The sequence below is a fragment of the Trachypithecus francoisi genome, unplaced genomic scaffold (assembly GCF_009764315.1).
Source record: "Trachypithecus francoisi isolate TF-2019V2 unplaced genomic scaffold, Tfra_2.0 Lachesis_group17, whole genome shotgun sequence".
Taxonomy (NCBI): domain Eukaryota; kingdom Metazoa; phylum Chordata; class Mammalia; order Primates; family Cercopithecidae; genus Trachypithecus; species Trachypithecus francoisi.
The window spans coordinates 68,186,170-68,200,737 of NW_022681462.1; the positions used below are offsets into that span (position 1 = coordinate 68,186,170).

Below are 14,568 nucleotides of genomic sequence, written 5' to 3' on the forward strand. Positions count from 1 at the left end.
CCAGGTAGGGTATTTCCTACCTCTTTTTGACTTCTTATGCAGAACAGTTTAATTATCTCTACATTTCTCTGTTTATGACTTCAGAGCCTCACTAAACTCCATCAAAAAAATTTCTTAAACAGTCTTATTTTGTACCTAAGATGAATTCCAGGACCAGATTTTAAAATTATTTTTCTTAACTTGGCTACATTTCGATTTCGAAGTTTATGAGACAGAAGTTCCATATCATCTAAATTTATTAGAGAGACAGAGCAGCACCAAAGCCATACATAGTGATTGAAGGTGCAAATATTGTTACCTGTGATCTGAAAGCTCAACTGGCACCAAATAATTTCAGGCATGTCTTATTTCAAAGATGTTTTATGAGAGAACGAAATGATTGCCTAAGTCAGTGCTTCAGGTTGTATGCTTTTTTTGTATCTATATTATTTTTCTGTTTAGCCAAGTAGTTCATACTCATCACAAAAATTGTAACATTAAATATGAATATAAATAGTAATTTTTAATTATTAGATTTCAGACTTTTTAAAAGAAAATCATTAGAAGATAAGCCTGATTACGTGTGGATATGAAAGAGAACACTTTTTCAGTGGTGCTAAAATCCATTTTCCAAAATAGTGCAAGATATCCATGGGCAGCAAGTAATTATCACTCTTCAACAAAAAGAAAAAACAAACAAACAAATATGTAATAAGTAAGTCTGCTTGTTACATAGTCTACTTTCCCTTCATGCTAATGACAGTAGCAATGTTGACTGAATAAAGCCAATGTTCTAATAAACTCTTCAGATTCTATTCTGCCAAATAACGTTCATAATAAAGTAAGGTGCTCTATTTGTGTTTTTGAGAAAATAAAAGCTAACCCTTGGTTGTTTTTATTTGCAGATCACATCTGCTTGAGTTTTGAGGTAATTATTTTTTTCAATTACCACTGAGAAAACACACAAAATAAATGACCATCTACTAAAATGGAATAAGACACAGAGGAAAATGAAAAGGATAAATATTAAAACATAGGTATCCTAGCTAGTGTTGGACATTTCTGGGGCTTTCTTTGCACTAAGAAATAGAAAAAGTTAGGTAATAGCAAACCTCTAAGGAAAATAATTCATAGTCAATATTATCATAAATGCAGCAAGAGAAAAGGAATATTAAAACAATAGTCTGAGGGAGGTGAACATAACTGCAAAAAGAAAATGGCTTTATTTAGTCACTAGAGCTGATTCAAGCAAATTGAAGAAAATTGCAGATATAGGCATTCATTCATTCAACATATATATCCAAGAAATAATGTCCACACTCTCTTTCAACTGGGGCATCATAAGGTCTATATTTTGAGTTTTATGAGCTCAAATATATATTTAAACAAAATCACATCAAACAGCTTCATGTCTTGAAATATGCATTAAATACATGCCACACTTTTCAGAAAAGACATTGGAAATAGTCAACTGTATTTGTATATCAAAGTAATTTCATGCACTATAGATCTGAAGCAAAGGTAACATATAAAAAAAGAATTATCTCTCTAGATCAGAGTGTAAAGATTGTATCTTTTGAATTTTGATTCTATATTAAAACTAGTGCTCTAAACACTAATTAGCAAATACTGTTTTAAGGACAGTATTTACATATACCATGCAATGTTCTGCTGAATTTTCTCCTTTTTGAGTGTATGTTCAAAGAAGCACCATTCAAGATGATTATTTTGTGTACGTAAGTGGTTTAAAGGATCAGTATGTGACCAATAGTTTTTTCCTAAATGGTTTGCATTTGCCATAAAAATATGTAGATTCTCTTTTTCACAACCTATACTGACTCGGTTGGAATGTGTCTGTCTGACAGATTCATGTCTGTATCTGTGGTTTTACCACAATGCCATAATACAATGGAATTCCATAAAATGTATAAAATCCTACTCTTTCCAAGTTACTCTGTGGGGCTGCATGGCAGGAGTTCATCATACCGCCATAGTGCAATGTTCACAAATGAATGGGGGAAGAGACTAGGCTAATACAAATCACAGGGAGAGAAGCAAACCAAGTTAGCTGCTCCTACCTAGGAAGAGTGGGTGCCTGTATCAATCAAGATTCCTTGTTGCAAGAAATGGATGCTAACTTTAACTGATTAAGCAAAGTAAAGCGTGTGTGCGTGCATACGTGTGTGCGTGTGTGTCTGTGACTCATTTGTTGGGCAGTCTGGAGAACCAATCTGGAAGCTAAGCTTTCAGAAACTGGCCTGACCAGAAAACTAACTGCTGCCCCTACTACCACCACCCCAGCAGTTCCTCTTCTGCCTCGGGAACTCAATCCTATTCATGAGGCTGTTCCTGAAGGTCAGACACCCCAACAGTATCCCCAGGGAAGTAAAATGAATTGTGGAAAGAGCCTTTTCCCCTACATGGCTCATTTCTGAGTCATATGAGGTTGATTGGTAATGTCTAGATCACATGACTATGCCCTGGTTAGCAAAGAGGCTCTACCAGCAGGAATTGGGTGGGGTTCATCAGAAGGATGATGCCCCAGACTTAGCAGAGATATGGTTTGGATTTGTGTCCCTGCCCAAATCTCATGTCGAATTGTAATCCCCAATGTTGGAGAAGGGGCCTGGTGGGAGGTGATTGGATCATGGGGGTGGAGTTCCCCCTTGCTGTTCTCATGACAGTGAGTGAGATCTCATGAGATCTGGTTATTTAAAAGTGTGGAGCACTTCCCTATCCTCTCTCTTCCTCCTGCTCCAGCCATCTAAGAGAAGCCTGCTTCCTCTGCCCCCATGAATGTAAGTTTCCTGAGGCCTCCCCAGCCATACTTCCTGTTGAGCCTGCAGAACATTGGGCCAATTAAACTTCTTTTCTTTATAAAGTACCCAGTCTCAGGCATTTCTTTATAGCAGTACAAGAATAGACTAATATGGTATTCAAAGGAAGATAAGAAACCAAAAACATGACAAAGGCTTACTCAGCTTCAGAATAAGTTGCTTTATTCAACTTCACTAAGTAGCTACCATTGCTGGGTCCAGTGGCTTTCCTTGTATTCCCATATATGACACTGTATTGTCATCCTTTATGTGCCCCTCTCAGCAATTCAGCCCTGTCACCATTACCTCCCATTGATTTGAAAGTTTCTCAAAGGCTGGAACATTTAACTGGCACATTTGCCACAAACTCAACAAGTATTTATGAATGAATAAACAAATGATAAAAGTATAAAATATTGCATAAGTGAAAGCGTACAAGAAAGGCAGGAAAGCGCACCATAGAAGATGTGGCATTCTAGCCTATCCTCAAAGAAAAATAAAGAAAGGAAGAGAAGAGCGCTCTAGCCAAAGGGAACCATGTAAGCAAAGGCCTGGGAGAAGGGAAGTAGTGGGAATTTTGAAGAAGTCAGCATTTGAATTGCTTGGCATCTAGCAACAGTTCTTTATCTCATGGAGAGAAGAGGCCAAGGCTTGTCACCAATCCTACTCAACTATACCGGAATACAGGAGAGTAAGATGGCAAGCTTGACACTGATGATTTCTCAGGTAATTCTGAGGAATATTCCTGGATAAGAAACATCATTTATAAAGTGTAGAGGGAGGAAGAAGAGATAATGAGGAAGAGAGGAAGTAGCAAGCAAAGTTGTGAAGTTTATTTTGGGGGTCCTCCTATCCCCTTCATGCCCTCACTTCTCTACTTCATTGGCCTCACTACCTTGCCTTTATTCTGGTATCCTGCTTGCAAAGGCCCCTGCTGATAGGGCAGTTACAGCAATTCTCCTGAGAGGGACCTCCTTAGTTGCCCTTCCATTTAATTACTTTTTATTGGCATACATTTGAGAGGCCACCACTGGCAAGCCAGTGTTCTCGCTACAGATGCCCAGATGAAGTCATCCCACCCTCAAGGATTTCACAATCTATAGCACTTTCATTTTAATATATAAGAATATACATCATACACCTTTAAGAACTAAAAGAATTGTCAATGGCACCAAAATAGGGAGCTATCTCGAAGCAAATAGTCTTGTCCTAAATTCTTAGAACACCTCCACTTAAAAGTCTGTCCATTCTAAAATTGTTCCTGCCGACTTCCAATTTCCTACATGTTGAAATATGTAATATTCAAACAGCAAATTGCAGCTGGATATGCTAACTTTGTCTACAGGGATCCATAGTTTTCAGAAGATACTTTTTTAAATGATAAGAGATGATGGAGAAAAGAGTATCTGAGTAATGGGGGAGAGAATTCCAGGCAACTCTCTTAGCAGAAGTGAATTAATTTCTTCCTAAAGAGGCAGAATTCCCCCATTCCATCAATCGCAAGCATTTTGTGAAGGGCATTGGTACAGCTGACGTGCTGCAGCACAGTTCAAAAGGAACAAATGCACATGACCCCCACATCTGAAACAAGAGTAGCCCCTGACCTTGCTAACCAAAGGCTCCTGGAGGGGAAAAGTCATCAGAAGAAAGAGCGGAATGTAAGGGGAAGATTGATTGGCTCTGCAAGATTGCAGCCTCAGCTCAGCTGTGGTTTCACCCAGGTGAGCACACTGATGGTCGGTGCTGGGCTGAATAGGTCATTTTATTTTTTCAGCTGCCTTTGGTTGTACTGACATAACTGGGCCCCCACCCACGGCTCTACCACATCTCTATCAACTCCACTCATATACTTTATGCTCTAATAACACCTAACCTCTATCATGGCCTTCCTGTTCCCCACCTCCCACACACTGTCTCAGACATTTTCATCTGCTGCTTCTCCCTCTTACACATCCTTCAATGCTGGACTCAAGAGCGATTTTGTCCAGGAAGCCCTCTCTGCCTCCTCTTTGTCGGTGCCGTCATATCTTCCTGGGTATGTCCTCAGTAAGTCATTCAACTTCACCATCCTCTAAGCCCTTGAAGTCCAAACCCTTGCTTACCCATCTTTGAATCCTCAAGACAGGGTGGTAACTGGCAGAGAGTAGGTGTTCAGTATTTGTTGAACTGAATGGAATGCATCCTATCTGCATACTTTACATCTTGGGCACAGAATGTAGAGAGAACTAAAGAGAGTTCCTGTCCTCCCCAGACAGACTTGACAGAACCCCAAAGTATACAGAAGTTGGAATGAGCTATGGCAGTAGCCCAGAAAAGGAGAACATACGTCTGAAGGCAAGAAAAGAATTCATCAAAACAGTAGTGTGTGAGGGCCAGGTGCTTGTAATCCCAGCACTTTGGGAGGCCGAGGCAGGCGGATCGCTTAAGCTCAGGAGTTCGAGACCAGCCTGGCCAACATGGTAAAACCCCGTCTCTACAAAAAATACAAAAATTAGCCCGGTGTGGTGGGGTTCGCCTGTGGTCCCACCTACTGGAGAGGCTGAGGTGGGAGGATCGCTTGAGCTCAGGAGGTGGAGGTTGCAGTGAGCCAAGATCACGTCACTGCACTCCAGCCTGGGCGACAGAGGGAGACCTGTCTCAAAAAATAAAAACTAAAAAGAAGCGTCTGAGAAGTCTTAGGATTGAACCTTGGAAAAGCTCATATGATGTGACTCCATGAAGAATTTTTACTGCAGGGCCCAGTAGAGCATGAGCTGGGGGTGGGTGCGGGGGGATGGGAGTGTCGGGGGAGGTGAGGGAGTATCAGTTCTTCACCTTAGCATCCCATTCTGAAGCACAAGAGAGCCCCTTGTCAGAGACAGGCATGCATTTATCATTTCTGTATAACTGACTCAATGCACAGCTACGGAGCTAATTTCATGGTGTTTATCTTGTAACATGGATTCTGTCTATGCTTCCCAAGTAATATTTTCATTTCCATTTTAAAATTCAGAGTTTAGAAAAAGGCCCTCAAATACTGTTAGGAGAACCATTCAAATCAGGTGCCCAAAACTAGATGGCACATTCATTCATCTATGGTTGGATGGTTAATAAGCAGTGCAAGAAATGAGCTGTTTCAGAATGCAGACATTTGTTAGAGAACAGGAACTTCTGCTCTCCGTCCTGGAGATTCATAGGTTTGGTCCAATTCTTTGTGAAAACAGACCAGGGCTCCTTCTATGAGAAGAGTAGAAGAAAGGAATGAAAGACAGGAAGAGGACGGAGTTGGGAGGAACGGAGGAAAAGGCATTATGTTACATAGGGAGAAATCTAGGCTCCAGCCTCAGCTGTGCTGCTAACTCACTGTCTCTTGACCTCTCTGGGCATTAATTTCCTCAATCTACAAAATAGGGCAACAGGACTGAATTATCAATTCTAGCCCTTCCACCTGTGATTCTAACCCATTCCGGTGCGCCTAATTAAGGAGGGGACATATGGTCAACCAGGAAGACCCATAGGGGCCACGGCGGGCTGACACGACTCTCCCGGGCTCTCCCTCCCCGCCTCGCCTTTGGCACCACCCGCCCCTGCGCGCCGCCTCCGGGAGCGAGCCGCGCGCGCCCGAGGCCACGTGACCTGAAGACGCGGGGGCGCGCCCCAGCCGCCATGTCGGAGACGCGTGGAGAGACGGGGTCCGGAACTGAGGCCGGCGCCCGATTCTTCTGCACCGCGGGTCGCGGCCTGGAGCCGTTTCTGATGCGCGAGGTGCAGGCGCGGCTGGCGGCCACGGAGGTGAGTCGGCCTCGCTGCGCGCCTGGGAAGGTGGGCGGCCCTGTCCCTGCCCCACTGCCCACCCGAGGCCAGTCGTGCACGCGGGAAAGCGACGCCGGCGCCCCTCTCTGTTCCACGCGACGGTCGCCGCCCCCCGAGGTTGACTGGCAGGCGCTTCCGCTACGGCCGAGGGAAGCCACCATTCCTTTCTTTCCTTGCATAGCAAATCCAGTTCCTCATTTCTCAGGGCTCAAGTTTTTAAGAGAGGTGTTGAGGCAAGTTATTTCCTGCGTTCTTTAAAGTACTTAGTAGTGCCTGTAATTAGAATCTGGCCTGTCAGAGTTAGAACCCTTCGTTCTTTAAATGCAAAGATGATCTCCAAGTTCAGTTACCTGACTTTTTGTTAGTTTCTTGACTGATCATATTTTACTTCATAGGATTGTTGTGAGGATTAAATGATATAGCGTATGCAAAGTACACTTTAAACAGGCAGTAAATAGCAGCCGGAAAAATAATATACTCTTGCGGACCTCATGGTTATCTGTTGTTGATTTCCATGAAATGAACAAAGTTTTTAAGCATTGGTTTAGGTTTTAGAACGTTGAAAACTGATATCTTGAAAGTAGAGGATGAAGGTATAATAGAAAAGGTATCTTGATGTGCTCTTGAAAAAGGAGAGCTTGCTAAATGAAATTAACCCCTCCACCCTGGCAGCTCCTACGGTGTGGGAAGCCCACAAAAGGAGTTTCTGCAGTGAAGAGTTGGAGTCATGAAGAATTATGTCAGTTTTATTAGACTGCCTGCCACCTGTGTTTTGGGTCACAGAATTTAATAGAGTATTGAATGTAGCTAATCTAAAAAAGCAACAATGTATAGTAACTACTGACATTTACTGAACATTTAATATGTGTCAGGCATGTGTTCTTAGATCTTCACCCTACATTTATTTATTTGCATACTTTTCACAACAGCCCTATAAGGTAGGTGTTCCACATTTAACAGATGAGAAAAATGAAGCACAGGTAAGTCCAATAATTTATTCAAATCACGCAACTAGAAAATCGCAAAGATGGGCTTCAAACCTGAGCTGGGAAATCAAGAATGAGCATATAATCATGTTCAAACCAGGCCCATGACATAGGGCTGCACTGGCTTGTTTTTTCAAATGCTAACTTAGAGTGCTTGGCCCAATTGAATATGTAGGTTTATTAGAAAAAGGAAAGACTCTCTGCTTGTTCTCCATCTTCTCTAAAGACAAATGAAATTGGGAAAACTTTATTACCAGGAAAAAAATTCAATTAAATATAGGGAAAACTTTTTGACAGTGAGAGTAATTAAATGACAGTAGACTTGGGAATTTCCATATTCTGCTCTTGTATGTTTGAAGGATAGATAGGTCTGGAAATGGGATCTGAACAAATAATCTCTGAAATTCCACCTCAGTTGCTTTGATACAAAGTGAACTCTCAAAGTTAAGGCAATCCTGAAATAACAGTAATGACAACTAACATTAAGCACTTAAAATGTTAGAGAAGCTATGTGCATGTTATGATTTAATCCTCAAAAGACTCCTATGTGATAGACTTTTACCTCCATATGTTACAAAAAAAGAGAAAATTGGGACTTGTATCTGAGCCTTTCTAGTTTTAAAGCCTGTGTGCTTTACCCCTAGGCTAAATTACTGTGGGAATCTGCCCTGGAACATTGGATGTAGTTTATTTCTGTAACACCATGGTAGGTATGTATGGGCTTTAGAATCAAAAGACCTGTGTGCAGATCTTATATATTTCTGTAGTAGATATGTAACTTTGGGCAAATTACTCAAATTTCTGAGCCTCAATTGTCTTGGATGTAAAATAGAGATGATAGCTACTTTAAAGGATTAATGCAATCACTGAAACAAAAATAGCACAGGTAGCATGGTGCCTAGCAAATAGTTGGTGCTCAATACATTTTAGTTCCCATACAATGAGTTGTATAGTAATACTTAAAACATTCTTTTAGTGACAAGAGAGTGTTAGAAACTTTGGATCACATCAAGGAAATTAATATTCTAAAATCTAAATTTACAAAACAGATTAATTCAACAATGATTGTTTAAGAAAGTAATCACTTCATTTTAATCAGTGTTTTTCCAATTTTGGTGAACATAAGAATCACTGGGGAAGCTAGTTGAAAATGAGTGTTTCTGGGTGCCAGCCCCAAAAGGTTTTCTTTGAGCAGGGCAGCTGGTAAGCCCAGGTGCTACCATTTTAACATGAAAACGTGCTGCCCTCCCAGGTAACTCCAACACACAACTTGCAGTGGAAAATTTGCTGTGTATTCTTTTTAGCTTTCTATCATGGAGAATTTCAGAAATATACAAAAGTAAACAAAATAGTATGCTAAATCTAGCCTGGTGCGGTGACTCATGCCTGTAATCCCAGCACTTGGGAGGCCAAAGTGGGTGGATTACCTGAGGTCAGGAGTTCAAGACCAGCCTGGCCAACATGGTGAAACCCTGTCTCTACTAAAAATACAAAAAGTTAGCCAGGTGTGGTGGTGCACACCTGTAGTCCGGGCTATTCAAGAGGCTGAGGCAGGAGAAAAGAAAAAAAATAGTATGCTGAGTCTCCATGGTGTAATTTAACATGTTCCTCTATCCTCAGTATTTCCTACAAGTTGAAATCCTGTAAGTTGTATCTAGAACTTAGTCAGATTCAGGTTTGATGTTTTTTTCTCCCCTCTGGTTGTATGGCAGATTTCTTCATAAGTCCCTGGATGATGTTAAATATTTAATTTACGTATCTACAAACACGTATCACTTAGACTACTTTGAAGAAATTAATATATTGAGAAAAATTAAGCTTTACTTTATAATGATGTTTAATGTATTAAGTACTGCTATTTATTGTAAGACTAATAGTAGGAACAGTTATTTTAAGATAAAATTGAATGTTGTAGAGATGTCTCCAATATCCGTTCACCAGAAAAGTCCTGTCAGTTGATTCATTGGTCTTTGTAAACTCACATATCAAACACTATTAACACAGGTCCTGATTAGGCCACGTAAATTTTTGTTTTTTAATGGTGTCATCACAGTCGAGGGTAGTGAGGTCGAGTTAAGCAGAAAGTCAAGTTATTTCATAGTTATTTTCATTTAATGGAATAATTGCATAAGGTTGCCTTAAAGAGTCTCTGCATTCGCTTTAAATTGAATGCCTCTTTTTTTTTTTTTTTTTTTTTTGACAGAGTCTTACTCTGTCGCCCAGGCTGGAGTGCAATGGTGTGATCTTGGCTCACTGCAACCTCCGCCTCCCAGATTCAGGCAATTCTCCTGCCTCAGCCTCCCAAGTAGCTGGGATTACAGGTGCCTAGCTAATTTTTGTATCTTTAGTAGAGACAGGGTTTCTACTAAACTTACTGGCCAGGCTGGTCTTGAACTCCCGACTTCAAGTGATCCGCCCACCTTGGCCTCCCAAAGTGCTGGGATTACAGGCATTAGCCACCATGCCCAGCTGAATGTCCTTTTTACAAATTAAGTGAAACATATATTTGAATTCCTTCTTCTAAAATAAACCAAAACAAACTGAAACACCACATTAACTCATCACTTAGCACTTTCAAATTAGTTCTGAAATTGGCCTCTGTAGAATTAGGAGACCTTTGGTACCTCCCTATATCATGATATATTTTTGTGTAGATTTAAACTTTTTAAAAGAAATTGCCACAGGATCAGGCTCTGTCACTCAGGCTAGAGAACAGTGGCATGATCACAGATCACTGCAACCTTGATTTCCCCGGCTCAAGCAATCCTCCCACCTTACCCGTCCAAGTAGCCTCTTGGACTACAAGCACATGCCACCATGCCCAACTCATTTACTTTTTGTACAGACAGGGTCTCACTGTGTTGTCCAGACTGGTCTCAAATTCCTGGGCTCAAGCAGTCCTCCCACTTGGGCCTCCCAAAGCACTGGAATTATAGACGTGAGCTACCACATTCACCCTAGATTTAAACTTTTAATCTTGGTGTTAAATTTGAATCCATGAATTTTAAAGGAAAAATAATGCTTAGATAATCTAGTAGAAAATAGAGCTGTTATTACTTAATAAAGGCTGTTATTTCATCTTCGGAAGTGTTATACATAAAACCAGGTGTTTTTAGACACATGATTTAATTCTAGATAGAAAAAAACAGATCGTATATGTAAATAAATTTTCAGGTGAGAAACATGAGAACGAAATATTCCAAATGCCTTATTTCTCCCTGAGTGTTGTAATTAAATATGAATAGTTATAAGAAATAAACTAAAGAAAAAGAGAATTAGTAGCTTCAGCAGTTCTTGAAATCATAAGCACCAAAATTAATTCTCCCTACTGTTTTAAGATATAATACCTATCTTCACAAAGAGTGAACTGTTTAAGTGCATTCACAGATAGGATTATTTGATTCTCACAGTTACTACTATTTTACAATTTATTAAACTACAGTAAGTCTTCATTTAATGTCATCAGTAGGTTCCTGGAAACTGTGACTTCAAGCAAAAGGATGTGTAATTAAATCATTTTTTACCATAGGCTAATTGAAATAAACAAGAGTTCCTACAGTATATTTCTGGTCACAAAAATTTCACAAACTTCTAAATAAAGGGGTTATTTAGAACGCTTCTAATAGTAAATGCTGAAATAACTCTTCTAATATTAAACATTGAAATAAATAAGTTATACATACATTTAAGAAAGATTGATAAAAAGAAGTAGGATAATTATTTATCCATCTATTCCAGTTCAGTTATTCCATGGTTGTCACTGGCCAGAGCCTATCCTGGCAGCTCAGGGCACAAGGTGGGAACCAGCCCTGCATAGGATGCCATCCCATTGCCCGGCGCACTCACACGCACCCACATTTACTTGCACTGGGACCATGTAAACATACCAGAGACCTAACAGGCACACTCTGGGATGTCAGAGGAAACTGGGGTACTCAGGGAAAACCCATGCAGACATGGTTCACCTGGACAGTAGCCCTGGCTGGGAATTGGTATTTTTTCTTACCAATATCATGATGAAACAATGTTGAACAAAACAGTGTTACGCAAGGACCTGCTGTACTTCTGATAACATGCTTATTCTAAAAGAAATGTAGGCCTTATGATAATTCGTAGAATAATGTTGCTGCTTTTGGTTTTGAGAATGTATAATTCTTAGAATAATGTTGCAGTTTGGGGTTTCAAGAATGTATTTGGCATTTTACTGCACTAACATATACTATTCTCAGGATCTGATGTTCTAAATAAACTTTTTGGGTCCTCTTAATTAAGAGTCATGTTCTTTTTGGAAACCACTGGCCCCGGGGGGAAATATATATATATTTAAATGTAAATACACATTTTTAAAATATAAATATATTTTATATATATATATGTTAGAGAAAGCTCATCAGATAAAATGCTTCCCTTGATATTTGAATAAGAAAAGAAGATCTTCGTACAGTTAGGTAACTATAATACCTAGATCACTGGCTACCTAGGTTAAAGTCACTGGTCTAGATCTTTGCATCGTTTTACTTGTTTACAGAATTTGAAACTTAAAACCGTACATTTTCTGTAAAATATTTAGTTCTGTTCCCCCAGAATCTTGGCAAAGTATTTCATCAGTTAAATTGTTCTGTGATGGCTTTAGTATCAACTGTATTCTTATGTTAGCTAACTTATGAATTTTTGATAATTTACTTTTTAAAACTTTGTTTTCAAGTTTCTAAGCATTTTGAAGTATATACTTTAGTTTTGGGGAAATGTCACCTATGTAATAAGAAAGAAGTAAATTCTAGAAACCAGAAGTTCTGGTTTTGGTTACTTCACTATCCCCTTATATATTGATTCCTAAATGTTCTTTTCATTCCCTGCTTCCTCCCATAGTGTCATTGTCTGTTCCTCCATCTATTTTGGTCAGCTGCATTGCTGTAAGCTATTTGAGTTTTAATTGGTGCCAACCTAGGGCTTCTTCGGGAGAGATTCTCTTTCATCAGCCTGGAGTAGCGACCCCAGAAATTACCATTCCAAGAGTTTAATTAGATCTTGTCAGATCCAAAACAAGCAAAAACCCTTGGAGTTCAAGTACCCATGGATGGTAGCTGCCTTAACACACAAGAAACCCAACAGTCCCTGGTGTCCGAGTTCTAGGAGATTACTTAGAACGGTGCTATTCAATTGTTGGCCGCTGCTAAAAAGAGAGCTCCAAGAGAGCCCACATCCATCCTGGACTTAAGAGTGTTGGGTTGACCCTAAAAGAGTTAAGATTCCATTGGTATTGAGCACCACTTGTCACAGCATATTAGGCTTCCTGTGAGTCAGTACTCTTTTCATTTTCCTTCTCTTGCCACGTATCCATCCTTTCTCCAAAACCTGTTTCTGTTTGATGCATATATCTTCTATTCATTATCCAGTTTCTGCAGCCAAGTATCTCGTCATTTCTACCTCAGTAACCTCCTTCTCCTTCTAGCATCACATTCTACACTCAGTCCTTTATGCCTCTTGTAAAGTAATTTTTTCTGTCAGCTAATTCAGTGCTGTCACAGTTTTCATCAAAAGTCTGTAATGGTTGACCATTACCATTCGTGGTACTCAGAATTTCATGACCATTTGTCAAGCTGGCCTAAACTACATCATCCATCCACCTGACACTATCAATCAGCATAATACAGCAAATGCTGCTTACAGTTTACTTCAGCCAGGTTTTCATTCCCACTTCTGCATCTGCCCCTTGTTCTTTTATTAGAATCCTTCTTCCCAAACCTTACAGGATTCTTTCCGAAGACTCTTTGTAATGTCGGCTTTCATGTTCATTTCTACTTAGTGTACTTACAACTTGTCAATGCATTATAATGTTAAAACTTTTTAGTTTTCTTCTGGGTTTAATTCAAGTTATTGTCTTATAAATCTTATGTTTTAATGTGTATGTCAGTGTTGTGTCTATTATTCAAAAATACATGTTTTATGCTTCCTGGTAGCCTACAGGTAAGTTTTCAATAAATATCCACCTTGGGCTAGACACCTAATTTGTCTAGTACATTATACCTTTGTCTACTTTTGGTGGTGATAGGATCTACCCTAGAGGTTTGTTATAAGGGTGAGGAGGAAAATACTTATTCAGAGTTCCTAGTACAGAGCCTGACAAATAGTAGCTAGTTCAGAAGTGGTTATTTTTATTTTTAATTTAAATGCTGTACCTTAAGAGGGGAAGAAATATCATTTTTACACTGATACTGGGCTACATTGAAAGCTGTTTTTTTATTTCTAGGTTGAATATATTTCAGGAAAGGTTTTTTTCACCACCTGTTCTGATTTGAATATGTTGAAGAAATTAAAATCTGCAGAAAGATTATTTTTGCTGATTAAAAAGCAGTTTCCACTTATTTCTTCTGTAAGTAAAGGTATGGCATATCCATATGTGTGTTGCTTTTACCCACATGACACATTGTACTCCAACATTTTCTGCTTGATAATATGTAGCCATTTTACACTTCAATGTTCATTAACATGTGTGGGATCATTAGTTGTGTATTTTTCTGTATTTCCTGAATATTATCACCTGATTGTAGTAGAATATTTCTTCTCTTTGCAACCTGCGTGCTGCCTTTTTTATGAGATTTTAATGTCCTAAGCCACATTTCTTCTTTGAGAATTATGATCAGGTACCTTCTCTAGAGATATATATGGTCAGTTGCATTTATTTGGATTTAGAAACATGCAGTAATCCAAAATGCATTATTTTAATAGTAAATCAGTGAAAATCGTCATATTGTAAATTTTAACTGTGTGATATAATTGGAAAAATACTGCATAGTAAAAATTTCTATTTCTGGGACCTTAAATGTTTTTGATAAACTTATGCGCACTTATCAAGCATTAGAGGTAAAGGGGGCATAAGAGATTTCTTGTCCACTCTCTAAATTTTATAAATATGCTACTAAAACAACATATGGATCTTGATAAAAACAACAAAACATGGTCAGACACTGCAGGTTTAAATGCTGCCTTAAACT

At 39.3% G+C, this 14,568-nt stretch overlaps 1 protein-coding gene across 14 annotated transcripts in view; it reads left to right on the top strand.

Annotated features, from left to right (window-relative positions):
• The first annotated feature begins 6,382 nt into the window (after positions 1-6,382).
• Positions 6,383-14,568, top strand: part of THUMPD2 (THUMP domain containing 2) — a 41,405-nt gene continuing 33,219 nt past the window's right edge. For 3 of the 14 annotated variants that reach the window (XR_004428365.1, XR_004428366.1, XM_033175925.1), the window contains exons 1-2: positions 6,384-6,566; positions 13,824-13,956. Coding sequence is in view for 6 of the 14 variants with exons in the window: in XM_033175925.1 (XP_033031816.1) it covers positions 6,441-6,566; positions 13,824-13,956 (259 nt within the window). In the remaining 8 variants the exon portion in view is untranslated. Of the gene's footprint in view, positions 6,567-13,823; positions 13,957-14,568 lie in introns of all 14 variants that reach the window. The other 11 variants (XM_033175919.1, XM_033175920.1, XM_033175918.1 and 8 more) reach the window with 6 other exon arrangements.